The sequence below is a fragment of the Suncus etruscus genome, chromosome 14 (genome assembly GCF_024139225.1).
Source record: "Suncus etruscus isolate mSunEtr1 chromosome 14, mSunEtr1.pri.cur, whole genome shotgun sequence".
Taxonomy (NCBI): domain Eukaryota; kingdom Metazoa; phylum Chordata; class Mammalia; order Eulipotyphla; family Soricidae; genus Suncus; species Suncus etruscus.
The window spans coordinates 84,395,527-84,423,506 of NC_064861.1; the positions used below are offsets into that span (position 1 = coordinate 84,395,527).

The window sequence follows — 27,980 nt, forward strand, 5'->3', positions numbered from 1 at the left end:
GTAGGAATAACTGACAAAGGGAAGATTCTAAGGAATCAGGCTTCAAGGGTGGGGGGTCACATCCTGAAGTCCTTCCCAGCAAACGGCTGATCAGGCATGGCTGGAAAAGACAGACAGACACTCAGCATTTCTTCTGACCAACTCGATCCCCACCCCCAAAAACCTCCCCTGCAGCACCCCAGGCACCCTCCATCCTGGAGCCTCACCAGGAGGAGAAGTCTGGCGCTCTCCAGGTCTCCATTGGGGTGTGTCCCTGGGAGTTGTCCTCGTTGGCCTGGTTCCCGTCAAAGTTTCCGCAGGCCCCGCACAGCATGCCTGCGTGGTCCCGTCCGACCATCACGCTCAGCTGCCCACTGGGCCAGAACTGGACTCTGACACCCGCCTTCTGCTGCAGTAGTACCGAGCCGTCAGGAAGGCGGGTCACCGAGACAGAGGTCAGCACCTTGACGGGGAGATCTGCCCGGACGCCATTTACCTGGGGGGAGAAGAGGGAACGGGGGTGAGGGAGGCAAGAGCCACAGACTGGGGGGGTGTATAAATGGTCAGGAAGGACATCTGTGCTTTGGGTGTACTAGATCTTGGATCTCTCAATTCTGGACAGTCAGCCTAGCCTTGAGTGCCCTACCCCGAGTGACATGTGACAAGGATATGGCAATGCCTGTGAAAGAGTGGCTGAATGGGATAGTCCTATTCCACCCTGTTGCCTTCTCTCTCCAGCTTTCACTTTATTGTTTAGAAGTTTTTAGGGCTTGAGGGAGGGCACATCCAGTGGTGCTCAGGGGCTGTTCCTGGCTCTATGCCCAGTTCTGATTCCTGGCGGTGCTCAGGGGACGATAAGCGGTGTGGGGTTTCAAACCCGGGCTGCTGAGTTCTGCCAAGCAAGTGCCCAAACCTCTGTATTATACATCTAGTTCTTTGCTCCTCAAGTCAGCAGAATTGTGTGTGGGGCTGAAAATATTCAGACAAAGATGAAGCCAGAAGTCCTATACAGAGATCTGGATGAAGTGTTAAAATAGAAGCAAGTGGAGAGAGGGGGCAGAAGAAAGATGTGCTCGCCCTGCTCCCCTACCCTGAACGCCCCCCACTTACCCACACGCCCTTGCTCAAGGTCATGGTCACCATCCCATCCTGGAAGAAAACGTGAACCAGGCTGGCAGCCTCCAGCTTGTCACGGCAGTTGCGCACGTCGGCCAGCACTCGGTACCAGGGGATGAGGCCCCTGAGCCCTGGGCAGCGGGAGGACACCTCATAAACATCTGGGGAGGTGATGGCATTTCGGGAGCCATCAAAGGCAGTGAGTTTGCCACCCAGGGCCAGGGAACAGAGTCCGTGGGGGACCCAGCAGTCCCGGGACCCGGCCTGGACTTCGCAGGTGCGGCCCTCAGGGCAGCCGACAGGCTGGCAGGTCAGAACGCCATTGGCAGAGCAGGAGCAGCGCTTGGTGCAGTCTGGGCTCAGCAGGGAGGTGTTTGCCTGTGGGCAGAAAGAGGCTTCGTCACTCACAGAGCTGCAAACCCAATTGTCCAGCCAGTTGTGGTGGGTAGAAATGCTTCCCAGTCTCTCTTGCTTGGCCTTCATTTATTGTGATGATTGTTACTACTATATGATGGCAACAATGACAACGATCATGACGACTAATACTACTACATATGTAATATTATATTATTAATAATATTATTATTATTATTTGCAGTGTCTGGGGTTAAACTTAGATCTCACACCTGCAAGTTCAACTGGTCTATTTCCTGTCTTTACTATTAACTGACTATCCTCAGAGGTAATCTTTATTTCAGCACAGTAGTACATGCTGGGCCAAGTTCAATTCTAGACCTTGAGACCTTTCAGCTTCTCTTCTTCGCACTCACCCCATGATCCCCAGCCTGAGCACAGCCACCTGAGATCAAGCACAGGCTAGTGACATTGCCCAGCTACCTCAGTGGGTGCCACTTTCATGCCAGCCTCTGAGCAATGGACAATCAGCCAAGGATTGAGTGAGCCCTGGCACCGACAAACCACCCAGCTCAGCCCAGCCCTTGAAGCAACACAGCTGTGAGTGAGACAAGGAACTGCTTGAAGTCACTATGTTTTTGGGAGCATGGGTGCTTGGGAAACTCTGGCTACCCAGCTCAAGAGAACGGGTCCAGGTTGATATGAAAGCTTGAGGTCACCAAGAGTCCTGGCACACATAACTGGGAACTGCTGTGCTATTCCTCTGTCCCTGTCCTGTCTTTTTGAACGCATTGCATGGTAGTTCTTTGAAAAGTCTCCCAGTCTCTGTTCTCTTTTTATTAGGGGGGGTCACTCTTGGTGGTGCTTTGGAGACCATCTGTGGTGCCGGGGATTGAACCAGAATTGGCTACATGCAAGGCAAGTGCCCTGTGTTACTATGTCTCTGCCCCCCTCCAGCTCTTTCTGTATTTAATCCCTGGCAATGAGTAAAGGGCTGTCACCAAGTCACAGAGTCACACCAAGTCACATAGCTGGGGTCAGTGGCTGTCCCCTTTCCCACCGAGGCTCCTCCACCCTCCCTTCACCAGCCCATGCTCACTGGCAAGTATCGGCCATCCACGGAGCAGCCACAGTCCTGGGCAGGAACACAAGTGCCCTGGGAGAGCAGGAAGCCGTTGTCACACTGGCAGCCCTCAAAGCAGCGGCCTGTGCAGCCCTCAAGGCCGGAGAGACCAGCGCAGGAGCCCTGGCATGAGCGGGTGCAGATGGAGTAGTGGCTGTTGGCTGGGCACTTCAGGGCTGCATGAAGAGAAGACAGGGATCAGGACCCAGGATACCCAGCCCAGAGTGATCAAGACTGCATTAGAGAGAGGGGGGGCCCAGGTGTCTGGGTACATAGGGATGAGGGAAGAACAGAAGGAGGGCCATGGCCAGGATGGGGGAAAAGTGGAGGGGCCATGAGCATGGAGTGTAGAATGTAGGAAGGTGCTGGGTACTGGAGTGGTGACAGGTGGTAGGTGGCGGGGCTGACAAGAGAGATGACAAAAACGGAAAATAGAATTTTCAGGATCATGCTGATGTCAGGGGGGAGCACGGCAGGTGGAGACGCCCACCCTCTGGGGACCGGGCTGTCCACAACCAGGACAGGTATGATGTCTGGATGGATGGTGGCTCAGGACATAGAATGGCTTGGCGGGGGGGGGGGGGTGAGGACTCAAAAGGAACAGAACTGCCAGGCTGAGGATAGAAAAACACAAAAAGATTTACGGAGAGATAGCGCAGCGGCGTTTGCCTTGCAAGCAGCCGTTCCAGGACCAAAGGTGGTTGGTTCAAATCCCAGTGTCCCATATGGTCCCCCGTGCCTGCCAGGAGCTATTTCTGAGCAGACAGCCAGGAGTAACCCCTGAGCACTGCCGGGTGTGACCCCAAAAAAAAGAAAACAACAACAACACAGAAAGGCTTGGGAGTATGGGAGCTGTGTGGGTTCTAGATCTGTTTGGAGGCTTTTTAGTAGGGCCTAGTCCTGTTCTAGGGATTCCTAGATTCAGAGTCCTGTCCTGGGGGTCCAATCTTGGGGTCCAATCCTGGGGGTCCCATCCTAAGGGTTATAGCATGGGGTCCCATCCTGGGATCCCATCCTTGAGGGGGTTCTGGCTCTTATGTGTGTTACTGCCTGCCTGCTCTGCTCTCCCAGATCCCTGATAAAAAGGGACCCCGAAGGGTAGGTCTCAGGAGCACGGACCTCTGGAAGAGGAATCCAAGGGTCCCCCCCAATGGAGGCACAGAGTCAGGAGCAGGGCAGGAGAGAGGATCCCATCACTCACGGCAGAAGCTGTCTGTCCTCCAGGGCTTCACTTCCACTCCAGCCGCCTGGCAGGCAGCGGTGTAGGTGGTGAGGCTGCGGCACAGGAAGGCGAGGTTGCCCTTGTGGGCACACATGTCGTACACGCACTGGCGGAAGTACTCAGTGGGATTCACCACGGCATGGCAGGCCTTGAAGGGGCCATTGGGATCCTGGAGCCGCCCACAGGCCTGCAGGCTTTCATAGGGGGCCGTCTGCTCCGCCATACACACAGGACAGCCCTGTGGCCCGCAGCCCTCGCTGCATCCCTGCACTGAGCCAGGCGTGCGCCAGGCTGCTCCGAAGGCCTCCACGCTGGAGGCCGGCTTGCCACTGGGCAGTGACAGGTCATCGCTCCAGTTGCCATTGAAGTTGCCACAGAGGCCACATACGCGGCCTCGGAAAGGGCTGGGGATGGAGATGAGGACATGAGCGTCACCATCAAAAAGCAGCCGCAATCCCTTGGTTGTCTGCAGGATCATGTTGCGGCCCTCGGCCGTCACGCGCACGGAGCCCACGTCCATGGGCAGGGCCACCACCTCGCCATCCAAAGTCACCTGCAGAGAGGAAGCAGATCAGAGACCCCAGAGAAACCCAGGGTAGAACTGGGTCCTGTTAAATCCCAGAGGCAGGGTTGTGGGTCTCCTGTAGGTCTCCTATACTTCCCAGACAGAACAGAAGAGGCCTATGTCCCCTTCAAATACCCAGGACACATCAGGTTCCCCCAGGTGCTCAAACTTCCCTCTAATGCCCCTAGTGAGGGCAGAACCTCCCCACAAGCCTTCCCAGCCACTTACCTGTGGCCCACGAGCCAGACCCACGGCCTGACCAGCCACTGTCACCAGTAGGCGCTGGGCTTCTCCAGCTGCGTCCTTCTCCAGCACGATGGAGAAGTCTTCATCCCCAGGCTGGGGTTGGCAGACCCGAGCCAGAACATAGGAACAGGAGCCATGCAGGTCATACACGCGGCCATCCAGGGTAACATAGTGGACGCCTCCGCTGGCCACGCAGCGGCCGCAGCCGGTAGGGTAACAGGCCTGGACACCATCCTGCACCCGGCATTCCTCATACGGTCTGCACATGGTGCCCTCCTGGCACTGCACTTGGCCGCCTGGCCCACACTCACAGCGCCGACCACACTCGGGCCCAGGATAGAAGGTCTCGCCCAGCGGGTAGTAGCGGCCATCATGAAGGCAGCCGCACTGGCCCACCGGCACACAGGTGTGTCCACTGAGCACAAAGCCGGCATCGCACACGCAGCCTTCACGGCAAGTCGGCTCGCAGCCCTCGGGGGCAGAGAGGCTCGGGCAGCTAACAGGACAGGAGTCTCCACAGAGCTGGTAGTGGCTGTTGGCTGGGCATTGGTGGGCTGGGGTTTGGGGGTGACACAAAAGGGAGATCAAGTCAGACAGACACAAGGCAGAGAGGTGCCCTTCCCCCCCTTTTCTGGTGTGTTTAGCCTTTGGGGGGGTGGGTCACATCTGGCAGCACTAAGGGGTTCTCCTGGCTCTGCACTCAGAAATCACTCCTGGAAGACATGGGGACCATATGGGATGCTGGAATTCGAACCACCGCCCATCCTGAGTCGGCTGCATGCAAGTCAAATGTCCTACCACTGTGCTATCCCTCCAGTCCTTAAACTGCTGAGCTCGGGCTTCACTCCTAGTGGGGTTCAGGGGCCCAGAGGCTGTGCTAGGGATTGAATTAGGGGCGTTGGCCAAAGCCGCCACATGCAAGCAAGGCAAGTAAAGTAAGTGCCTTACCAGGTACTGTCTCCCAGCCCCAATCTGAGCAATCTGAATGAATGGAGGGCCTCTCGCCACACAGCAACAGAGGTGGCTGAAGCAAAAGGCATGCCATGCAATGATCAGTACTCACGACAGAAGTCAGGGCGTCTCCACTCTCCAATCTGGGCTCCGGCGGCCTGGCAGGCTGCCACGTAGGCGGCCACAGCGGGACAGAGACCCCCGGGGTGGCCCTGTGCCTGACAGGCATCCAGCAAGCAGGCCTCGAAGTATTGCTTGGGCGGAATGAGGTGGTGGCAGGGGGCCAGGGGGCCATCGGGCGCCGAGATCACACCGCAGGCGTCGGGGCCGCCGAACTGCGCCTGCTCCTCGGGCGTGCACTGCGGCGGGCACGGCTCCGGCATACACTCGTTGCAGCCCGGGCCGCCGCCCACCTGCCACTGGCCCGGGTCCTTGCCCACCGCCTGCGGGTCGTCCTTGGGGTCCCGGTTGTAGTTCCCGCACAGGCCGCAGAGGGCGCCCTGGTAGGCCGCCGGCACGCGCAGGCGCACGATGCTGTTGCCGTCGTAGGTCACGGAGAGCCCGTTGGCCGCCGTCACCACCACGTCGTTGCCGCTCAGGTGTGCGCGCAGGCGCGAGTCCAGCTGGAAGGGCAGCTCCACGAGCACGCCGTCCACCTGTGGGCGGGCACGACACGGGTTCGAGTCCCCGCGACTACGCCTCCCCCGGTGCACCTCTGAGCACTGAAGGAAGCTTGGAACCATAGTAATAGGGGTGATGAATAATAGAAATAATAATTATTATAATAATAATATTATTATAGGAAAGATGTCGCTAGCTCTCACTTTGCCCTCTAAGGCAGGTACTTAAAAATATTTGTTAGGACGTTTTTCTTTTTCTTTCTTAGGTTAGGACGTTTTTCTTATACATGGCTGATCCAGGTTTGATCCCTGTTACCTCATAGGGTCCCCTGAACCTGCCAAGAGTAATTACTGAGTGCAGAGTCAGGAGTAACCCTTGAGCACCGCCCCCCTCAAAAATTGAGGGCACAGGAAATCTTGTGCATGCTCTGAATTGAACCTAGGTTGGCCACATGCAAGGCAAGTGGCTTACCTGCTGTACTATTGCTCCAGTCTCAGCAGTGCAGTTCTTAAAGCTAGCTGTGTTTTTTATGTATTGGGTTTTTAAGGACACATCTAGCTCCTAGTGGCACTTGGGAGGAACTGTATGTGTTATTCGGGCTTGAACTAGAAGTTGGCAGCACGCAAGACAAATACCTTAAATTTTGTACACTTTCTGGCCCCCGATATTTCTCAAAAAAAATTTTTTTGTCTTTGGGCCACACCCAGCAGCACTCAGGCATTCCTCCTGGTTCTGCACTCAGAAATCTTTCCTGGCAAGCTCAGGGAACATATGGGATGATGGGGATCAATCCTGGGTCAGCCACTTGCAAGGCAAACGCCCTACTCACTATACTATCTCTCCTTTATGCTAGCTTTGTAATCCTCAGCTATTTATTTTATTATTGGGGAAGGGGGAGAGGCAAATCTGGTGGTGCTCAGGTCTTACTCCTAGCGCTGCAGTCAGAGATCATCCTGGCAGGGATTGGGGGACCAATCAGGGTGCCGGGACTTGATCCCAGATTAGTCAATACAAGGCAAGCACCCTCCTCATTGTGCTGTTGCTCCAGCCCTCAACTATTTACACTTAGGGTTTTGAGGTCCCTCCTGGCTCTGTGCTCAGGGAACCATGCGGGGCTGCAGCTTGACCTCATCCTCCTGCGTTCAGATCCTGCACTGAGTCTTTAGATCTCCTCAACCCACTGAGGTCCATTTCACAGAGGAATAAACAAGGGCTTGGAGATGTCCCTCCCCAAACACTCCCAGCTCAGAGTCCACCCCGAGCCTGTGAGAGGTAGTGCCACTGGAGGGGGGGTGAGTGGTGGGCCCTCGGCACCCCCCACAGAAGCCCTCACCTGCAGCTGTCGGGGCCAGCGGGCACTGAGGGTGAAGTTATGGCCATAGATGTACAGGCTGGTGCTGCGAGTGTAGCTCACGGCCTGGCTGCCGCGGTGCTCGTTGGCCACAGTCACGGTGAAGTTCTCCACCCCAGCGGGCAGCTCATGGCAGGCACCGCTCAGCAGGTACTCACAGGCGCCTTGGAAGTCATAGCGGTGCCCATCCAGCGTAATGTAGTGGGGGTCGCCCCAAGCTTCACACTGAGCCGTGCTCACAGGACGGCAGCCCAGCTGGCCCGAGGGAAGCAGGGCGCACTCCTCACCCAGCCCGCAGTTGGCAGGTGAGCAGACCACAGAGCCACCGCCAGGGCTGCAGCGGCAGCGCTGGGAGCAGGTGGCATCGGCCCAGAATTCGCTGCCAGCCTCATGGTAGGTGCCGTTGGCCCAGCAGCCGCAGCCGCCGTCCAGGGACACGCAGTGGCCGGCGCTCAGCACAAAGCCCTCGTCGCACTGGCAGCCCTCAGAGCAAGGGCCTTCGCACAGGGCGGGACTCTGGGGTGGGTGAGGAGAGGGACAGCTGGCTGGACAGGGCTGGCCGCAGAGCTCGTAGTGGCTGTTCGGGGGGCATTTCATCTCTGGGAGCAGGAGAGAAAAAGAATGGGGTTAGGAGATGGGTGCTGATGATAGGGGTAGAAACAGCCAGAGATCAAGGGGTTGGTGAGGGTCAGACGTGGAAAGACCGAGGGAGACACTGGCATAGTAATGGTGGCAGAGAAAGACATGGAAGAGCCATAGTACAGCAGAGACTGTACTTGCTTTGTATCTAGACAGCCCAAGTTTCATCTCCGGCAAGCAATATGGTCCCGCAAACCCCACCAGGAGTGAGCCCTGAGTTCAGAGCCAGTTAACCCTGAGCACCACTGGGTGTTACCTCAAACAAACAAAACTCTATAAAATAGAATAATAATAATGATAATTAAAAAGAGGGACATGGGGGCCCGGAGAGATAGCACAGGAGCGTTTGCCTTGCAAGCAGCTGATCCAGGACCAAAGGTGGTTGGTTCGAATCCCAGTGTTCCATATGGTCCCCCATGCCTGCCTGGAGCTATTTCTGAGCAGACAGCCAGGAGTAACCCCTGAGCACCGCCGGGTGTGACCCAAGAACAAACAAACAAACAAAAAAAAAAAACAAAAACAAAAAGAGGAACATGGGTTGAGCATAGCAAGGAGGGTACTTGTCTTACACATGGCTGACAGAGTTTTATCCCTGGCATCTATATGGTCCCCAGAGCCTGCCAGGAGTGATTTTCGAATGCAGAGACAAAGTAACTGCTGAGCACAGCCAGGCGTTTTTGGCCCCAAAACCAAATAATGTAAAATAAAGTAAAAGGAGGGATACAAAAAAAAGATGGGGTGTGGAAGGAAGGAAATAGGAAAGCAGAGAGAGGACAGCTAGAGAGATAGTACAGGGGTTAGGATCTTGCCTTGCAGGCAACTTATTCAAGTTCAATTCCTAAGCCACATATGGAACCCCTGAACTCCATTAGGGATCTCTCCTTAACATAGAGCTTGGAGTGAGCCCTGATCACCACCAGGTGTGCCCCAATTCCTACTGCCCCAAAGAGAGAGAAACAGAAAGTGGAAGCAAGAAGGGGAGGGAGTGGAGCATGGGAGAGACAAAGAGATAAGGACTGTGAGAGGGAGGTAGGAAAAGGAGGAAGAGAAGGGGGAAGGAGAGAATGGAAGGGAGAGACAGTGTTCAGCTTCAAGGAATTTCAAGAGGTCAAAATAGCCAAACCAGGCCAAGAGATAACACAGTGGGTAGAGTGCTTCCCTTGCATGTGGCTGACCTGGGTTTGAACTCCGGCAAACAATTGGTGCCCCAAACCCAGCAGGAGTTTTTCTGAGCACAGAACCAAGAAATAACTCCTGAGCACTGCTGGGTGTGTCCCAAAAGACAAAATAAACAAAACAAAAACAGCCAAACCAAGGAGAAAAAAGTCCCAAAAGGACCCCCATCACCCACCCGTGTTCCCCCAACACTCACCACAGCCAAGCTGTGCCCTCCAGTCCTCGATGACTACTCCGGCAGCCTGGCAGGCAGCAGCATAGGCAGCCAGAGCCTGGCAGAGGATGTTGTGAGCGCCCCCACCCAGACACACGTCCAGGACGCAGCCCTTGAAGTAGCTCTCTGGAGGCACGTGGGCATGGCAGGCAGCGAAGGGACCACCGGAGCCAGATGCCAGGGGCCCGCAGAAGCCGGGACCGCCAAAATGCTCCAGCTGATCCCCGGAGCATGATGGGCAGGAGCCCTTGCATTCGTCCCAGCACAGCGGGTCCCAGCCGGGCACTCTCCAGCTGCCACCCCATGCTGGGATGGAGGGAGCCAGGGTGCCGTTGGGGAAGGCCTGGTCATTGCTGACGTTTTTGTCCATGTTCCCGCAGAGCCCGCACACAGCGCCATGGTAGCTGCTAGGCAGCGTCACCTCCACCCGCCAGTTCCAGTCGTAAGTGACCTGCAGCCCGAAGTCGGTGGCCAGCACAGCCTTGGAGGCACCTTGGGTGATGGAAATGCGCCCACCAGCAGCGAAGACTGGCAGTGCTGTGAGCACTTGGTTCACCTGGAGGAAGCGGGGAGAGAAGGCAGACAGGTCATTCGGGGTTAACGTGAGTCCCCAGCTCTGCCTGCTCGTCTCCTCTTAACCCTATTAAGGCCAGGGCAAGTTGCTTCCAAGAGCTGCCCAATTACAGATGGTCAGACAGTCATTCTACAAACAGCTCACATGGCTACTCAACTCCAGACTCTGAGAATGGAAGCTCAGCTTGGATTTTGGAGTAGGGGACCCACATCTCTGGCTGTACCTCCTTACCCTTCTCTGTTGTCTCTTTCAGATATCTTTCTGGGTTGGCTTGATGTTTGTTTTTGCTTTTTGAGCCACATCCGGCAGCAGTGATCAGGGTTTACTCTGTCCTTTCTGTGTCTTTCTCATTCCCTTTCTCTCTGAATTTGGCTCCAGGGAGACCCTCTGCTAAGTGTCCTTGCAGGACACAGCTCCCTGCTTTCTTCCCATTTTTTTTTTAATCCCACTTCTGAGATGAGAAAACCTGATGTCCTAGCATCTCTCAGCTTATGAGGGAAGCCTGGGTTCAACTTTCTAAATTGGTGAGGGATCAAGCACTCTGATTCGGTCCTGAAAAAAGTTGCTTGAATCCGTGTGTGTGTGTGTGTGTGTGTGTGTGTGTGTGTGTGTGTGTGTGTGTGTGTGTGTGAGATGCCCTTACTGTCCTCATCATTTTGCTGCTACTGCTGTTTTTTTTTTGGTCACACTGGCAGTGCTCAGAAATTACTCTTGCCTCTGGACTCAGAAATCACTCAGGCAGGTTCAGAGATTCATATGTGGTACCAGGGACCAAACCCAGGTTGGCAAGTACATGCAAGGGAAGTGGTCTACCAGCTGTACAACCTCACTGAATCCTTTTGCTGACACTTTGACTGAGGATGAGGATGCGATGAAGAGCAAGCCTGTGTTTAGCACAACCACTGTATCTGGCACAACCTCTCCTGCCTGTTCAGGATTGGGGTTAGGGGACCAGTGGAAGGCTGAGCAGTCCCTCCAGCCAGACCTACCCGGACTTTGCCGATCTCATTTTTGTGGATGGAGATGTTAACGCCGAGGGTGCTCACAGTGACCTGCCTCACATAGGACACGGAGGGGTTTCCACGGTTCTCATTCTTGGTGGTAACTGTGAAGGGGGTCAGGCCTGAAGCATTTCCTGCTGGGCATTCAGTGGTGGCAAGCACGTAGTCACAGGTGCCCTGGAAGTTGAAGTTCCGGCCATCGAAGGATTGGTAGTGGGGGTCTCCCCACAGACTACACACGGCATGGTAGTTGGGCACACACACACCCTGGCCATCTTTCTCCACGCACTTCTCCTGGGGGCCACACGTGACACCGTGGCATGGATCTGAGATAGACGGAAGAGCTTGTGAGGGGCTGCCTAGTGGAAGGCAGCTGAATCCCACACCCTGTGCCAGAAAGGCTGACTCTGAAGCCCCTAGAGGTGAGACTAGATCCCAGGCCTGAGTCCTGAGTACCCGGTCCTGTATCTTGTGGCCCAAGTCTCAACCTCAGTTTCTGGTGATCCAGACCCAGGTTCTCTGCCACTGGAATATGGGGAGCTCTGTCTGCACTCAGCTGATCTCTCTCTCTCTCTCTCTCTCTCTCTCTCTCTCTCTCTCTCTCTCTCTCCCTCCTTTATAGCTCATCTTCAATTGCATGGTTTTTGTTTATTTATTTTTGTATTTATTTATTTTATAGTGGTGCACTAGGAATTCAAACTGGGTTTAGCTTGTCTGCAAAGCAAATGCCTTGACCCCTGTATTATCACTCCAGCCCCAAGCCTATAATTTTATTATTCTATTAAATTTCTGGGCCACACCTAGCAGTGCACAGAGGGTTCGCCCGGGTCTGTGCTGAGGGTGTGTGTGTGTGTGTGGGTGAATTATGTAGTGCTGGGGAGCTAACTGGATCTCCTGCAGAGCCCGAGCTCCAGCATTTGAAGCTATCTCCCAGGCTTGCAAGTTTCTGTACCCATTTATCTTCTGGCCCTTCAGACTGAAAGCTCTGCCTATCCCTGCACTCAGACTGGGGTACCTGGCCTGGCCCTGGGTCTCTGCCTTCAAAAATGGAAACTTCCCAAAAAAAAAAAAAAAAAAAAGGAAACTTCCTTTGGCCCTGGGAATACCACTTCCACCACCTTGTTCAGTTGCACGAGGGCCCCCCACAATCAAACCCCGCATAAGATCCTGTCCCGCTAAGGTTCTGTCTACCTTGACCAAGGCCTCACCCTATTTACAGGCCAGACCCACCAAGACTCCGCCCAGATCCTCGTAGGCCCCGCCCCAGCCTCTAGCAGGCCCCGCCTCTGCCAGACTCAGACCACCGCACCTTTGCTGACACAGCTCAGGACCCCTCCCGAGGGTTCGCACAGCTCATGCGGGCGGCAGCTGTGATCCTTACACACCATGCCTTTGCCGGCGTGGCACACACACTGTTGCTGGCATTTGTCCAGGAGCACGGTCGTATTCGGCTGTGGGGCACAGAGAGCATCACTGTCAGGGCCTGGGCTGGCTCTCGCCTCCAGGGCAGAGAAGCCCTGGAGTACCTCAGAGGACTAAGAGGACTCTGCAGGGTAACTCCCTGTCTGGGAAGGAAGGCAGAGCAAGGCCTTGGGGTCCAATTCATTCTGCCACTTGCTCTTTCCTCTGTTCCAAAATATCCACTAGGTACACGGCCCTAGTTGAGAGAGGCTTCCGGGGGCTGAGCATGCATGCTCTGGGCAGCCTTCTCTGCTAGTGCCAGTCAAAGCCCTGTGCAAATGGGCTCTCCGTGCTCTGAGTCCCTCTCGGAAAGCCTCCAATTATGTTCCCACCCATCTATGATAGAATAAGAGCAAGGGTAAAACTTTGGGAAATAAAGAGGAAATGAAAGGGATTTTCTTGAAAATCATCCAGTTGGGGAGAGGGAAGGGTTTTGAGAAAGTGGTGATTATTTCTAAAACAAAGGGCTGGCTCCGGGCACACTGTGCTCTTGGCTTCTGTGTGTTTGAGATTTTCATCACAGTTTACATTTGTGGGACCGGGGCTATAGGATTTGAGCACACACACACAAAAAATACCCTGGCCACGTGACAGACCCAGGTTCATCCCATATGAGGAGCATCCCATAGGGTTCCGAGCCCACCAGGAGTGATTCCTGAGTGCAGACGCAGGAGTAGCCCCTGAATTCTGCACTAGGCCAGGTGTGGCTCAAAAACCAAAAAGAGATTAAAAAAAAAAAATCAGCTTCTATGTGACTCACTAAGGCAGTAAGTTCAAGTCCAGGATATTCAAGGGTGAAAATTATCAGAACTCAGTATGTGTGTGGCTGGCACAGAGAGGCTGCCATCTGCATTTTGGCCTCTGTCACTATTGTGTGTGGGGTCGCCTGCCTCATTGCCCCCAAGGCCTTAGGCCCTTGGCAACTGCTGTCTCTCTCTCTGCCCACCACATCCCACCGACGTCCTGGTCCCTGCCTTGTCCACTGTTGCCCCTATGTTGTCTTTAGGTTTTAGTTATCAAATCAAACCCCCCAATACCACCCTAGGTCCGTGCCCCCTTACCTCATAGTAGATTCCATTGTGGAAACAGCCACATTCCTGAATGGGCACACAGGCTTGGCCACTGTTGAGGAAGCCGGAGTCACACTGGCAGCCCTCGGCACAGCCCTCGGGACACTGTTGAGGAGCACTGAGTGCAGAGCACCCCAGAGAACAGGTGTCTGCGCAGACCTCATAGTGGCTGTTAGGGGGACACGGCATGGCTGCAAAGAGGGTGTGTGAGTGTGAGTTCCAGAGCCATAGGCGTGCTGCAGGACCCGGGGATCTGCCTGCCCTGCTTGAACTGTTTCTCTACCTCCCCCGTTCTTGGGCTGTGAGCACCCCCTCAATCCCTTCTCTGGCCCTCACTCACGGCAGAATGTTTCAGTCCTCCAGGGTTCCACGCGGCCCCCAGCGGCCTGGCAGGCACTCACATAGGCGTGGATGGTGGAGCAGAGGATGCTTTGGTTCCCATTTCCAACGCACATGTCAAATACGCAATCCTGGAAGGGCCCCTGGGGGTTGATGAGTGAGTGGCAGGCAGCCAGTGGCCCATTGGGCTTGGTGAGGAAGCCGCAGAAGTCGTTTTGCTGGAACTGCTGCTCCTGCTGGGGGGTGCACACCGAGTCCTCCCCACAGTCCCCATCAGGTTTGCAGGTCGGAGGTGGTGGTGGCACGCATGGAGAGCCAGGCACCTTCTCCTCCCAGGAGTTGCCAAAGTCATTGGGGTTGCCAGCCTGTGAGCCGTCGGGCATCTGGAAGTCGTCCTTGGGGTCACCATTATAGTCTCCACACAAACCGCAAAGCTGCTGATAGTAGCTGCCTGGGACTGTGACCCGCACGTAGTACATGAGGTCATAGGCCACGCGCAGGCCAAAGTAGGTCTCGATCACCACATCTGAGCCATGTTGGGAGGCGCGAATTTGGCCATTGGCCAGTACCACTGGCAGTTTCATGTCCACTCCGTTCACCTGGATGGGAGGTAACATGATTCAGAGGGTGCACTGGGAGGAACCTGGCCTGGCCCCTGAACATCTGGGGGACCCTCACTACACAGAGCCTTAGTTTCTATATAGATGAGGTGGCAAAATTACAAGGTCTTTCTTGGTTCTGTTCAGTTTTGTTTGTTTGCGGGCTACACAGTGATTGCTCCTGGCTTTGTGCTCTGGGAACAGTCCCAGGGAGGCTTAGGAACCATAGAGGGTGCTGGGTATTGAACTGGATTAGGCATCTGCAAGGTAACCATCCTATCACTCCGGTCCCAGTAGCAAGGTTTTATAGTGTTTGAATGATGGTCTCTAATTGATATGCCCACCTAGCACCTCTGAATGCCACCTTTTGTTTCCTTTCCTTGGCAGGGGGCATACCTGAGGCAAAGCTATGGGAGAGAGTCACTGCCTACAGTGCTTGAGGACTGTGTGGTGTCAAGCCCCTCCGTTGCCCCTGGGAGTGCTGAGCAGACTAGTGCAGGGAAGGAGAAGAGAGTAGGAGACCTGGGACCATAGAGTGCAGGTCCAAGGTTCCCTTCCTGGCTCTATGGTGCCCTCTCTGGGCTCTGAGTGATACCAGGGCTCCTTGGCAGCGTGGCTGCCCAAGTGCTGTTCCCACCCTCTCAAATACCTCCCCAATCACCTTGAGGCCATGCCCCTCACCCTGAGGCCACACCCTTGCAACAGAGACCATGCTCCTTGCACAGAAACCTAGCCCAGAGGCCTGAGGCCCGCCCTCTGCTCCAAGGACCCCACCCTTCACTCCTGATACCCCCCTACATCTTCTCAGAACCCTAGAACTATGCTCCGCACTCCAGAACCCCAGTGGTGCAACCCTGGCTCCAAGACCTCCTCCACGCTCCAGAGACCCTGGCCCTCCCCAGAGGCCACATCTGGAAGCCATGCCCTCATCCCAGAGCCAGTCCATTAGGGGCCACGGCCTTTGCCCCAAAGGCCACGTCCCTCACCACCCCTGTGCTCACCGTGACCTTCCACAGCTTCTGCTGCAGCCGCAGGGTGTAGTTCCCCACCACCACGGTGATGGCCTTGGTCACGCTCACTCGGTTCCCGTTCCAGTGCACGTTCTCCTGCAGGACGGTGAACTCAGGCATGCTGGGGACGTGGGGCAGGCCGGGCCGGGTCCTGCACGTGCGGGCCAGCACGTACAGGCAGGCGCCCATGAAGTCGAAGCGGCGGCCGTCGAAGGTGGTGTAGTGGGGGTCTCCCGACGCCTGGCAGGTGACCGAGCCCACCGACACGCAGCCCAGGGTGCCGTTGGTCGGCCGGCAGGCCTCATGCGGGCCACAGCCGGCCTCTTGGCAGGACACCACGCCGTCCTGCTGGCAGCGGCACAAGGAGGCGCAGTCGCTGCCCGGGTAGAAGGTATGGCCCGGTGGGTAGTAGGCGCCCTGGTACACGCAGCCACACTCGTTGCGGGGCACGCAGAGGTCTCCGCTCAGCACGTAGCCTTCGTCGCACTCGCAGGCCTCGTAGCAGTCCTGGCCGCAGCCCCCGGGCACTGGCAGGTCTCCGCAGGTCAGCGGGCAGCCGGTGGAGCACTGCTCGTAGTGGCTGTGGGGCGGGCACTTCATCGCTGCGGGGAGACAGACCCTCAGGAAGAAACTCAGCAAGACCCTCAGGAAGACCCTCAGCAAGAAACTCCTGAGCTAAGATCCCTGCACGGCCAGGGCCTTGCTTTCTGGTTTTCTGTTTCTCCCCAGTTTTGGGGGGTGGACACACCTGGCAGCTCTCAGAGGTTACTCCTAGCTCTGTGCTCAAAATCACTCCTGGCAGTGTTCTGGAACCATATGGGATTCTGGAGACTGAACCCAGGTCAGCTGCAAACAAGGCAAATGGGCCTCCCTGCGGTGCTCTCATTCTAGCCCTTTTCCTCCGAACCTTTATAAGCCTCAGTTTCCTTATCTGATTAATGGGTTTTACCATAGTTGCTTCTTTCTATGACTATGAAAAAAAATTAAATTTCATGATATTTATAGGTCCAGGAATCAGAGGCAAAGCCAGAACCTCCAGGGACCCCTCCAGATACTTACGGCAAAATTCCTCATTCCTCCAGGGGTGCACCGTGACCCCGGCGGCCTGGCAGGCAGCTGCATAAGCAGCCAGAGCCTCACACACAGACCCAGACTGTCCTGGCGTCATGCATTGGTCATAGACACAGTCACGCACAGCACCCTGGGGGTCCAGGACTGAGTGGCATTCCCGGAAGGGCCCTTCGGGGTCTGCCAGGATCCCACACTCCTTTTTGCCCTGCAGCTGCTCCGTCACCAGGGCATCCAGATTGTCACAGTGACCCGGCTCGGTCGCCCCGCAGCCTGGCTTGGTTTCTTCCTGCCAGCTGTTTCCAAAGTCCAGGGCACTGGTGGCCTGGCCACCGCCTCGCAGGGCCAGATCGTTACTTGCATCTCCGTCAAAGTTTCCACACAGCCCGCACAGGGCCCCAGCATAGCTGCTTGGGACCTTGGCAATCACCCGGGCATTCCAGTCATAGGTGACGGTCAAACCAAAGTCTGTGCGCACCACAGCGTCGGCGCCCTGGCGGTAAATATTCACCTGGCCGCTGGCCGCCTGGAAGGGCAGGTGTCGAAGGACACCATCAACCTGTGGAGAGTAGCCAGAAAAAGGGTCAGGGTATCTGCTTGTACCCCTGAACTTCGTCCTGCCTCAGGTTCTTTACACACACTGTTTCCTCTACCTGACTCCCTCACCCTCTGCATCCTGTCGGCTGAAATCAATCCAGGTGTCTCTGTCTTCAGCCAGAGCCGTTCTGTGACTGGCACAGAGGTATTATTATTTGTTTGTTTTTGTCTACCAAGATCCGCCTCAGAGCTCTTTTATTTGGCCAGGAGCATCTTTGGCCTCTTTCCTCCCAGCCACTTCCCTCCATCCTGCGGAGTGGGAGGGACTGTATCTAGCTCTTTCCTTGGAAGAGCCACTTTTGCCAGGGCTCTCTCTGCCCTGAGCCCTCACCCTCATCCCCATCACTGCTTGTTCAGTTTAATCCAGGGTGCAGGTGGTCTTTGCCCTTCCTGTGCCCCCTTTCTCCAGAACATCCCCCACTGCTTTTCAGCCCAGACCTCTCCTGCTCCATTGTCCCTTTTGATTCAAACCCATAGGAGGCCCCGATGAACTGTACCCTATGTCCCACCCATTTAATTCTCTAGGACTGTGTGTCTGTGTGATTCCTCAATCTCCTCAGCCAGCCTTGCCTTGGCACCTCCTCTGCCTCTACCCACCCCCTAATGGCATCCTCACCCCATGGTTTGTCCACAGCTGCCCCATTGTCCTTAGGTCTCAGCTTCAAATCTAACTTTCCCCCTCTACTAGCAGTAGGATCTCCCCCTCATCTCATCTCATCTCATCTCATCTCATCATCTCATCTCATCTCATCTCATCTCATCTCATCTCATCTCATCTCATCTCCCTTCTGTTCTCTAAGGACACCTGGCAGGTGCAGCTCACAGATAGGGAAAGGAAGTTCAGCCCTCTGGGAAGTCGGCACCCCTACCCCCACTCCTGAGTGATTCTAACCACTAGGCAAACAGGCTTCACCCACACCAAGGGTTCAGTGATCTGGGAGTGGGGGTCATACTTCCCAATTGGACATTTGGTTCAATGTTCAGTGAGGCCTTGGATGTTACCAGGATCATCATCGTACTTGGAAGTGGCGGGTGATTCACACACACACACAGTGACAGGGATTGAAATTGAGTCTTTGCTCCAGCCTTTGAGCTCTGTTCCCTGAACCTGATTGATTTTCATTTTGGGTTTTTTTTTTAGAGAACCACATCCAGCAGTGCTCAGAATAACTCTTCGCAGAACTCAGGGAGACCATTTGGGGGACAGGAGGGAACAAGGACCGGCAGCAAGTAAGGCAAGCAAGCAACTTTACCACTGTACCCTGTACTATTTCTCTGGCCCGCCAAAGCTGTTACTCACTACAGGGCGATTTCCTGTCTGCCCCTACCCAGACCCAGGGCATCATCACTCACCAGCACTCGTCCGGGGTCCTCCCGGCGCACCTCCACAGTCACGCCCAGGGTCTCCACCCGCACAGCACGCGTGTAGCTCACGGTCTGGCTTCCACGATGTTCGTTTTCCACCAGCACACGGAAAGCGGTCAGCCCCGTGGCCTGGCCACATGAACCCGTCAGCAGGTACGTGCAGTTGCCCATAAAGTCCAAGCGGCGGCCATCGAAGGTCAAGTAGTGTGGGTCACCGGATGCTTGGCAGCTCCCAAAGCTGTCAGGGTAGCAACCCAGGAGGCCGTTCTGGACCAGGCAGAGCTCACCAGCTGGGCAGCCCTGAGTGTCACTGCAGCGCATCTTGTGGGTGGTGCCATCACAGACGCAAAGGCGACGGCACCTATCGTCTGCCCACACCTTCTCGCCGGGGGCCAACAGGTGGCCCTCAAAGACACAGCCGCAGGACGAGGTCGGCACACAGGCGTCACCGCTGGCCACAAAGCCAGGCTTGCACACGCAGCCCTCAACGCACGGTAGCGAAGAACAGTTGGAGGGTGTGGCCGAGGGGTTGCAGGAGGCGGGACAGGCCGGACCACATTGCTGATAGTGGCTGTTGGCTGGGCAGTATAGAGCTGTGGGACACAGAGACGGAGGGTGCTTGAGTCTGGGTTCTTAAGGGGTCAGGGGAGCAAAGTCATTCCCAGGATTTCCCTTTCCAATCTTCAGAGGTCCTCATCTAAGTGAAGGCACTTCCCATCTTAGCCCAGTCCCCCAACTCAGCTCCTCGACTTATTCAGTAAAATTCTCAGCTAAATTATCAACTAAAATCTGTGAAGTTTGTATTATTTTGTTTTGTTTTTGGCCACACCCAGCAGCACTCAGGGTTACTCCTGGCTCTGTGCTCAGAAATCACTCTTGGCAGGCTTGGGGAACCATATGGAACGCCAGAAATAGAACTCATGTAAGGCAAACACCCTTCCCACTGTGCTATAGTTCCAGCCCCTGCACTGGCCACTTCTTATCGAAGTTTGTAATGTCCACATTTAATGTTTTTTGCTGTTTTGAGGGGCCACACCCAGGGACTTACTCAGGCTTAGGGGCTTGCTTTTGGCTCTGTGCCAAAGGCATCGCTCCTGACAGTGCTTGGGGTCTACATAGGGTGCTAGGGATTGAACCTGAGTTGGTCACCTGTAAGGCAAGTGCCCTACCCACTGTAACTATCTCTGGGCCCTCTGTCTGTGGTTCACACACAGATATGAGGGATCTGGAGTCAGAGTTTTATCTCTTGCTCAGAGCCCTCTTGTGGCTTCTTGTCACTGAGTCTTAAGGCCAGACTCACTCATCATCTCCTTGCTCCGTGAACATTACTCTGTCTTCCCTCCTGCAGCCCTGGCCTCCTCTCCTCCCTCTGGCTCCTTGGAGGGGGTTCACACTGCTGCCTCAGGACCCTTGCACTGAACACTTCTCTTTTGGGGGGACATATCTGGCGATGCTCAGTGACTACTGACTCTGCACTCAGGAATTACATCTGGCAGTGCTCAAGGAAGGGATATTGGGTATCGAACCAGGTCAGCCATGTGCCCTCCCACTGTCCTATCACTCTGCCTCTGCACTGGCCACTTCTTTTTGAAGGCCAGTGCCATATGGGGTCGTCCAGCTCCTAGGATCCAGACGACCTGTTGTCACATCTCTGCTCCCACTTTACAAGCTGTGTGGTCATGAGCAAAATGATCCCTTGACCAACTATACTTTGTTTTTTTTTCACTAGGAAGACCCCAGGGTGACCATAAAGAAGAATTAGTTTACCAACTCCAATACTTTGGTCCGCCTTCTGCACCCAGGTCACCTGCTCAGACCACCCCTTGAGATGTTCCTCTTGGCAACCCACCCACTCTGATCCCATCAGCTTTATTTCAGGGTCAGTTCTGCTTTCTCGCCCTGCCTTCTGAATTTACCAGGCTGACTGTTGGGTTTCAGCACCACGGACAGCGAAGAGCAAAGGGCTTTGCTTAGTGTCTTGGAGGAATTGAATCCTGATGATGCATCAAATCAAAGTTGTTACTTTGATGCAAACCATGAGGCCAAAGCTATAATACAGTGGGGAGGGTGCTTGTCTTGCAGGTGACTGACTTAGGTTCAATCCCTAGCATCACATATTGTCCTGAGTCCCTCCAAGGTAATTCCTAAGTGAAGAGCCAGGAGTAACCCCTGAATACCACCATATATGGCCCCCAAACCAAAACCCAAAACCCAAACCGACTGTGAGGGATCTAGGATTCAGAGGGTGTCCTGGGAACAGCAAAGGGAATAACCAGGACCAAGACAAACCCCAAATGGCCCAGATATCCCCAAGGCTTATTCCCTCTCAGAATCTCTGTCTCGAGCCCTAGATCTGGGCCTGGTTGTCCCCTCTCTGCCCCAGAGCCCTAGAACTTTGCTGAACTTTGCTCTAGACACTTGCTCAAGCATGTTGCTTAGCCCAGAACCCATCTCTCTGGAGCCTTCACTCCTTGGAGCTCCTGTCTCCAGGCACTTCAGTCCAAATTAGAAAGCTTCTCTGGTCTCCCCGAACCACCTGGAACTTTCCCCATCCTAGCCCTGACCTCTCAGCTATGACATCCCCAGCTCTGTATGGTCACTGGGGACTCCAGCCATAAGCCAGATGGCAGCAGAGCCTGGCCTTTCTGTCATCTCCAGGTCCCTGGCATGGTTCAGTTGAACTGTTAAGTGCTAGACCTCCCTACCCAAGACCCTACAAAGTGCTCCCAGACCCTGCCTTGGGGTGTCACTCACGGCAGTTAGCTGGCTGCCTCCAGTTCCCAATGGAGATACCACGCTCCAGGCAGGCCTGGGCATAGGCACTGAGGCTGCGGCACAGGCTGGGTCGGTCGCCTTCTGTCACACATAGGTCATAGACACATTCCCTGAGGAAGGGCTCAGGGTCCAGGGTGGCATGGCAGGCAGCAAAGGGGCCTTTCTTCTGGGTCAGCAGGCCACAGAGCCGGTCACCCTCATAGTGCTGAGCCTGGCCAGGGGTACAGGAGGGACAGTCGCTCTCACAACCGTCGGTACATAGGTAGTCTCCGTCATCCAGCCGCCAGCTACTGGCCAGCTCGGCAGCGCTGCTCGCCTGCTCCCAGTCAGGCGTGAGGAAGTCGTCCTGGGGGTCGCCATTGTAGTTGCCACACAGGCCGCACACCTTATCCCGGAAGTTGGCTGGCAGGGTCACAGTCATCTGGCAGTCCCAGTCATAGGTGACAACTAACCCAAAGTCCAGCTCCACTATGGCCCGGCGTCTGCTCTGGTACACGTACATGCGGCCATTCTCCAGAGAGACTGGCAGGCGTGAGCGCTGGCTGTCGATCTGCAGAGGAATATGGGGGAGCAGGGTTCACATTCTGTGGGTTTCACTTCAGTGGTGCCCCCTGCTCTCATGATCCTCTGTCCCCTCCTCCCTCTAAGCCAGGGCCCTATTCCAGCCATTCCCCAGGGGTCTAATGCAGCCTCCTGTCAAGTCCTCAGAGCTCAGCCTAGGGCCTCTTACAAAAAGTAAAAGGACTGGAGTGATAGCACCACAAGTAGGGTGTTTATCTTTCATGAAGCCAACCCAGGTTTCATCCCCACACCCCATATGGTCCCCTCTAAGGGATCACAGACTCTTATGATCCCTGGTCAGCCATAAGGGGGTCCTGTCCATTTAAGAGTTAAAGAAATCAGAAGGGGCTCCTAGAAACTTCCATTTGGGGTCAGCTAACCAAGGACTATATAAACCCCAGTCTGCAGTCTAGACGGTTTTCTGCTTCTGCCAGACTGCTGCTGCTGGATGGTTGTTGTTGAACTGCTGGAGAAACTGCTGAACTCTTTGCTTCTGTTGCCTTTGCCACTTATCCTACTGTTCCCTTTTATCTGGTCCTCTCCCTGGCTGACCCCTTGCCCTGGTCCCTATCTCAGCCTATGGGTTGGCTGTAAGGCCTCTGGCCTTGCTGCTTTGCCTCTTACTCAATTAAACCCAGTTTCTTTTTTTTTTTTTTTTTTGGTTTTTGGGCCACACCCGGTAACGCTCAGGGATTACTTCTGGCTATGCGCTCAGAAGTTGCTCCTGGCTTGGGGGACCATATGGGACACCGGGGGATCGAACCGCGGTCCGTCCAAGGCTAGCGCAGGCAAGGCAGGCACCTTACCTTTAGCGCCACCGCCCGGCCCCCAAACCCAGTTTCTAAACCTCTCTTATTGAAGCTGTGCTTGGCCCTGACAGCCCCCCAAGCCTGCCAGGAGTGATTTCTGAGCACAAAACCAGGAGTAAAGCCTGAGCACCACCAGGTGTGGCCCCAAAACAAACAAAATCAAAAGTGTGATTTCAGGGGTGAGGTTCAGTGAGATAGTACAGAATTCAAGTCCCATACTTTGCATGCTGCTAGCTGAGGTTCTATATCTAGTACCACATGGTCCCCAGAGCACTTTCGGTCTAGGATCCTCCCTGGTGACTCCAACACCAGAGTTGGAAACAACCCTCCCCAACCCAAATCATCATTGACAAAAACTTCTGTTTTCTAACTCTCTGTTCATCCTTAAAGAGATTTGGAGACTAGTAAAAAGGAGAGGAAATTCATGTTCTGCCACTGATGTTTTGATCCCTGCATCCCTCTTCCCCAGCCCCCATGCCCAAGGCCCACCAGGACTCTGCATTCCTGCATCCATATGCCTCACGGGAGGACACTCACCCGGGCCAAGCCGACTTCCCCGCGTGCCAGTGATACTGAGTGGCCATAGGCACGCACGGTGACATAGCCTACGTAGGACACACGACGACTGCCGCGATGCTCGTTCTTGGCCTCCACACTGAAGGCCGGCAGGTCGCCTTCCTCGCTGCACAGCTCGGCAATGGTGTAGGTGCACGTACCCATCATGTCATAGCGCCGGCCGTCAAAGGTGGTGTAGTGGGGGTCCCCCTGGATGCGGCAGGTGACCGCCAAGTCCGCCACACAGCGAGCCTCGCCCTCCACCACCTCGCAGTGCTGCCCGGCAGGACATTTGAGACTATCACAGGAGGCCACTTCTGGGGACAGTGGGGCTACAGAGGAGAAGGGGAAGCACAGTCAGGAGGTGCAGCAGACGGGGACCCTCAGGGGCTGGGTGAGGAGCCCCAGGATTGCTAATGGGGGAAGGAAGGGGAGGTTTGATCACTAGAAGGTGGCAAAGAGAAAGAGCAGGAAGTAAAAATGCTCATTTGTGGAGGTTTCATTCCCTCTTTTCCCCCCTTCCCTGGCCTTCCCACTCATGACTTTTTTTTTCCTGTTTATTTGGTTGGTTTTGGAGACTACATTGGAGGTGCTCAGAGCTGACTCTTGGCTCTGTGCTCAGGGATCACACCTGACAGTACTCAGGAGGTCTTATGTAGTGCCAGAGATAGAACAAGGTCAGTCTTATGCACAGCAAGCACTTTCACCCCAGTACTATCCCCTCCAGTCCATCATTCAGGTCCTTGTGAAAGGACAGAAAATAGGAGACAGGGGCCCGGAAGGATAGCACTGCGGCGTTTGCCTTGCAAGCAGCCGATCCAGGATCAAAGGTGGTTGGTTCAAATCCTGGTGTCCCATATGGTCCCCCGTGCCTGCCAGGAGCTATTTCTGAGCAGACAGCCAGGAGTGACCCCTGAGCACCGCCGGGTGTGGCCCAAAAACCAAAAAAAAAAAAAAAGGAAGAAAATAGGAGACAAGATATTGGACCACTTGGTCCCATTTGGACTACTGTGTGTGCTCCCTAACAGATAAACGCAGTTTCCAAATTGTTAGTCAAGAAACTGCCCAGTTGGCCCCACACCCAAATACCCCTCTTGGTTCCTTGGCTCTCCCTTAGGACCCACAGAACAAGCAAGATGCCAGACATGGGGATGGGCTTTTGGGCTGGTGCTGCTGAGAACGGGGACCCCATGTTCAGGATATTTGAGGGGCTGGAACAGAGGGCAGGGTGGGAAAGTCTGAAGGAGATGGGGGAAGATTTGGGAAGTCAGGGTTTAGGGTTAGTCAGGAAGCCAACAAGAGCAGGGGGCAGGGAGGGGTCCCATCTCATCACTCACTGGAGCTACAGGCACCAGAAGTCCCGAAGCCCACGGCCTGTTCCAGCCCGAAGGTGAGCAGTCCGAAGGCGGAGGCGGCCTGGGCCTGGTGGATCTTGTTCTCCGTGCCCAGGTCCACTTCGGCATAGGAGAACTCGCTGCCTGGGACGGGGCTCCAGTTGAGTTTGGCCCCCAGGGCATGTCCATCCACAGTCAGCTGGTTCACGGCTGTTTGAGGGGCCACAACCAGCGCCACCCCGTTCGCGCCTGGCATGCTCTTCACCACGTAGGAAGTGCAGTAGGAAGCCACGTCGGGCACCAGGGCCAGATAGGGGTCGTAGGTCACGGAGTCCCTCTTGGCTCCTGTGCCGAACACCAGCACTTGGATGCCCACGTCGGCTGTCAGGTAGAGGGGCTGGGTGGGCTGGATCTCAAACTGGACCACGTCACCCTCCTTCAGCCCGCGGGAGCCTGTCGTGCCCCCGTGGTTGAAGGTCAGCTGGGTGGGCTGGCTGGCCAGGACGTAGGCCAGGTCGAATCGGGTCTGAGAGGCCAGGGTGGCCACCACGTAGCGGGTGCCCCAGGCCGACGTGGGCAGCAGCTGTTCCACGACGTGGTTGCAGCTCGTGTGCTTCTGGGTGCAGCTGTGGCCCGAGAAGACAGCCACGGGGCTGCTGGCCGTGACCTTGGACCCTGAGAGGTCCACATCGCTCTGGACTTGGGCCACCTCATAGGGCTGCAGCATGACGTTCAGGACCTGGCCTTTTGGGTAGAACGTGTCCTGGAAGGTGACAGCCCCCTTCAGCTGGACGCGGACCTCGGCCCCCGAGGCACCTGCCACCACCGCGAACTCCTTCACGTACTTGGCCGACACGCTGGGCGGCGTGAGCACGAAGTACTCGGTGCCCAGGGCGCTGACAGGTCGCAGCAGCGTCAGTTCGGCCGTCTTGGGCTTCACGTTGACGGCCTGCACGGAGATAGCACGGTCCGCACGCACCACCACCGCGCTCCGGAAGGTCGTGCTGCCCGTCATCTCGGCCTTCGTGCTGATGTTGACCATGACCGACTGGCCGGGGCCCACGGTGACCTTCTGTGAGGTGCCGTCAACCTGGCTGAGGATAGTTACGGCGGCAGGCTGGTCGGACATACTGGTAAGGAAGAGGTGGAGGCTGGCCTGGCTGTAGTCGAGTTCGTAGTTCTGCAGGAAGGCCGCCAGGAATTCCTGTCCCCCCGCATTCTTGGGGTTCACAGCAGCCTCCTGGGTCAAGCCTGCTGTGGAGGTTGAGGGAGGGAGGACAGTCATTGGCTCATCTTATTCAAGTTCCCTGCACCACCACCACCCCTGAGAAGTGACCTTTGACTGTGAATAGATGATATGGAAAAATATTTTCGGGGGGACCGGGGAGATAGCTCAGGGTTGCTCTAATGTTCTTTATGACTGGGCTAAAGGACTCAACTATTTGCCTGGCCAGGAATGAGGCCTGCCCTTGCAAGCACAGCTTGGGATGCCCCCCACAAAGCATCTGTTTTCTTTTTTATTTTTATTATTATTATCTTTTTTTAGTTTTTGGGCCACACCCGGTAACACTCAGGGGTTACTCCTGGCTATACGCTCAGAAGTCGCTCCTGGCTTGGGGGACCATATGGGACACGGGGGGGGGGGGGGGGGGGAATCGAACCACTGTCCGTCCTAGGCTAGCGCTGGCAAGGCAGGCACCTTACCTCTAGCGCCACCATGCTGGCCCCCAAAGCATCTGTTTTCTAACATGTTTTTTCTGCCTCTCTTCTCTTTCTCCTCATTAATCAGCACCCAGTTCTTTGACTTTCATTTCTCATAATTACCCACACTTTTTTTTTAATCAGTGCTGGGGATCGAACTTGGGAGCTCACACAGGCCAGGCCCTGTGCAGGGATCTGAAAAGCAGTGCTCACAATGTCAGGCTGCCCAGACAAGTGGGGAGTGGGGGCGGGCAACATGCCAACTGAAGCATTCTCACTCCATCCAAAGCTGGGTGTTTGGGTCAGTTATGAGGATGGCTTACAGGCAGGCTAATTTTTGTTTTTAATGCTAGAGCTCACCCTGTTCCCAGAGAACTTGACTAATGAACTTCCATGAGAGACTCTAGCCAGAATCTGCTTTAAGCACATCAAGACCCCCCCGTTGGCAGGGCTTGGGTCCCTGCTCTTGAATTTTTATCTGTAGGAAAACCTGGGGGTGTGGGAAGGCCACAGTGGAAGTGGAGCTACTTCATCTCTGAGAATAGACCAGTGGGAAGATTTTTCCATACCCCACTAGGAAGAGGAGGGAGAGTGGAAGGAGTCTGGAGAAAATGTGGGGGTTATAATGGGGGATCTGTCAAATAAGGGGAGTCTTGAGGGACATCTCAGTGTCCTGTGGAGTCTGGACACTGGAGACAATGACATTTCAAAGTGGTCTGAAATAGTGTTGCCTGATGACTTGAGGGTTTGGGCTCTCCGGCTTCTCTTGCCTCCCTGAATCTCAATTTTTTTTTTTATTGTTTTTGGTTTTTGGGTCACACCTGATGGTGCTCAGGGGACACTTCTGGCTCTGAGCTCAGAAACCACTCCTGGCTGGCATGGTGAGAGGGGGGTGGGGGGACACCATGTGGGATGCCGGGATTCGAACCACTGTTCGTGCTGAATCAGCTATGTGCAAGGCAAATGCCCTACCGCTGTGTTATCTCTCCGGCTTCCAAACCTTGAATCTTTTATAGAAACCTAGAGAATAGAGTGCTAGGCCCTTCCATCAATGACCCTGAGTGCAAACCTGAGTAGGTTTGCAGAAAACTAAGAAAGTGGAGGGTCCTTCCTGGCCAACTTCAACTTAGAATCGCACTTGTATCCATGCAGAACAGAGGGACATAGAAAGGAGATTTCCACCAGACTTCTCTGCAGGACCTCGGAGTCCTCGATGTGCTCTCAGCCAGCCTCAAGGAGGCCACTGGGGTGGGTCTGTGATGGGAGCAACATAGGTGGGCAGACCCCAGGCTAGAGCTAACAGGGTGTGGGTCTAACTTACCCCACAGGAGGACAGCTCCGGCCCACAGCGTCCACCAGCTCCACAGGGGACCCATTTCTGCAGAGGAGAAAGGCGGTGAGTGTCAGAGGAGGCAGGACTGTTGGGAACAGACCCCAAGGGGACAGAAGACTCTGCTGCTGGGCACCCCGGAGCTGAGGGCTGTGTGTGTGTGAGTGAGGCAGGTCGCGTTGGTCTGGGGCAGGCAGAGGAGGGCCAGGCAAGTGAGGATCAGGGGACTTGGTGCCCACTTCCCAAGGCCCTTGCTCACCTGCAGGTCCCTGGA

General features: G+C 55.3%; 2 protein-coding genes across 2 annotated transcripts in view; both read right to left on the bottom strand.

Moving 5' to 3' along the window:
- FCGBP (Fc gamma binding protein) lies at positions 1-27,752 on the bottom strand. Its single transcript, XM_049787137.1, has 19 exons — positions 27,698-27,752; positions 23,324-23,673; positions 21,396-21,966; positions 18,630-19,234; positions 16,671-17,238; positions 15,603-16,213; positions 14,004-14,601; positions 13,655-13,854; positions 12,442-12,583; positions 11,121-11,458; positions 9,540-10,113; positions 7,511-8,127; positions 5,669-6,212; positions 4,588-5,159; positions 3,774-4,347; positions 2,549-2,748; positions 1,090-1,473; positions 207-475; positions 1-100 (listed from the first exon to the last, which is right to left on the bottom strand). The coding sequence occupies exons 1-19, from the start codon at positions 27,750-27,752 to the stop codon at positions 91-93; spliced, it is 7,782 nt and encodes a 2,593-aa protein (XP_049643094.1). The 3' UTR covers positions 1-90.
- AKT2 (AKT serine/threonine kinase 2) overlaps positions 1-27,980 on the bottom strand; it is a 350,831-nt gene that overhangs the window by 131,762 nt on the left and 191,089 nt on the right. The window lies entirely within an intron of this gene.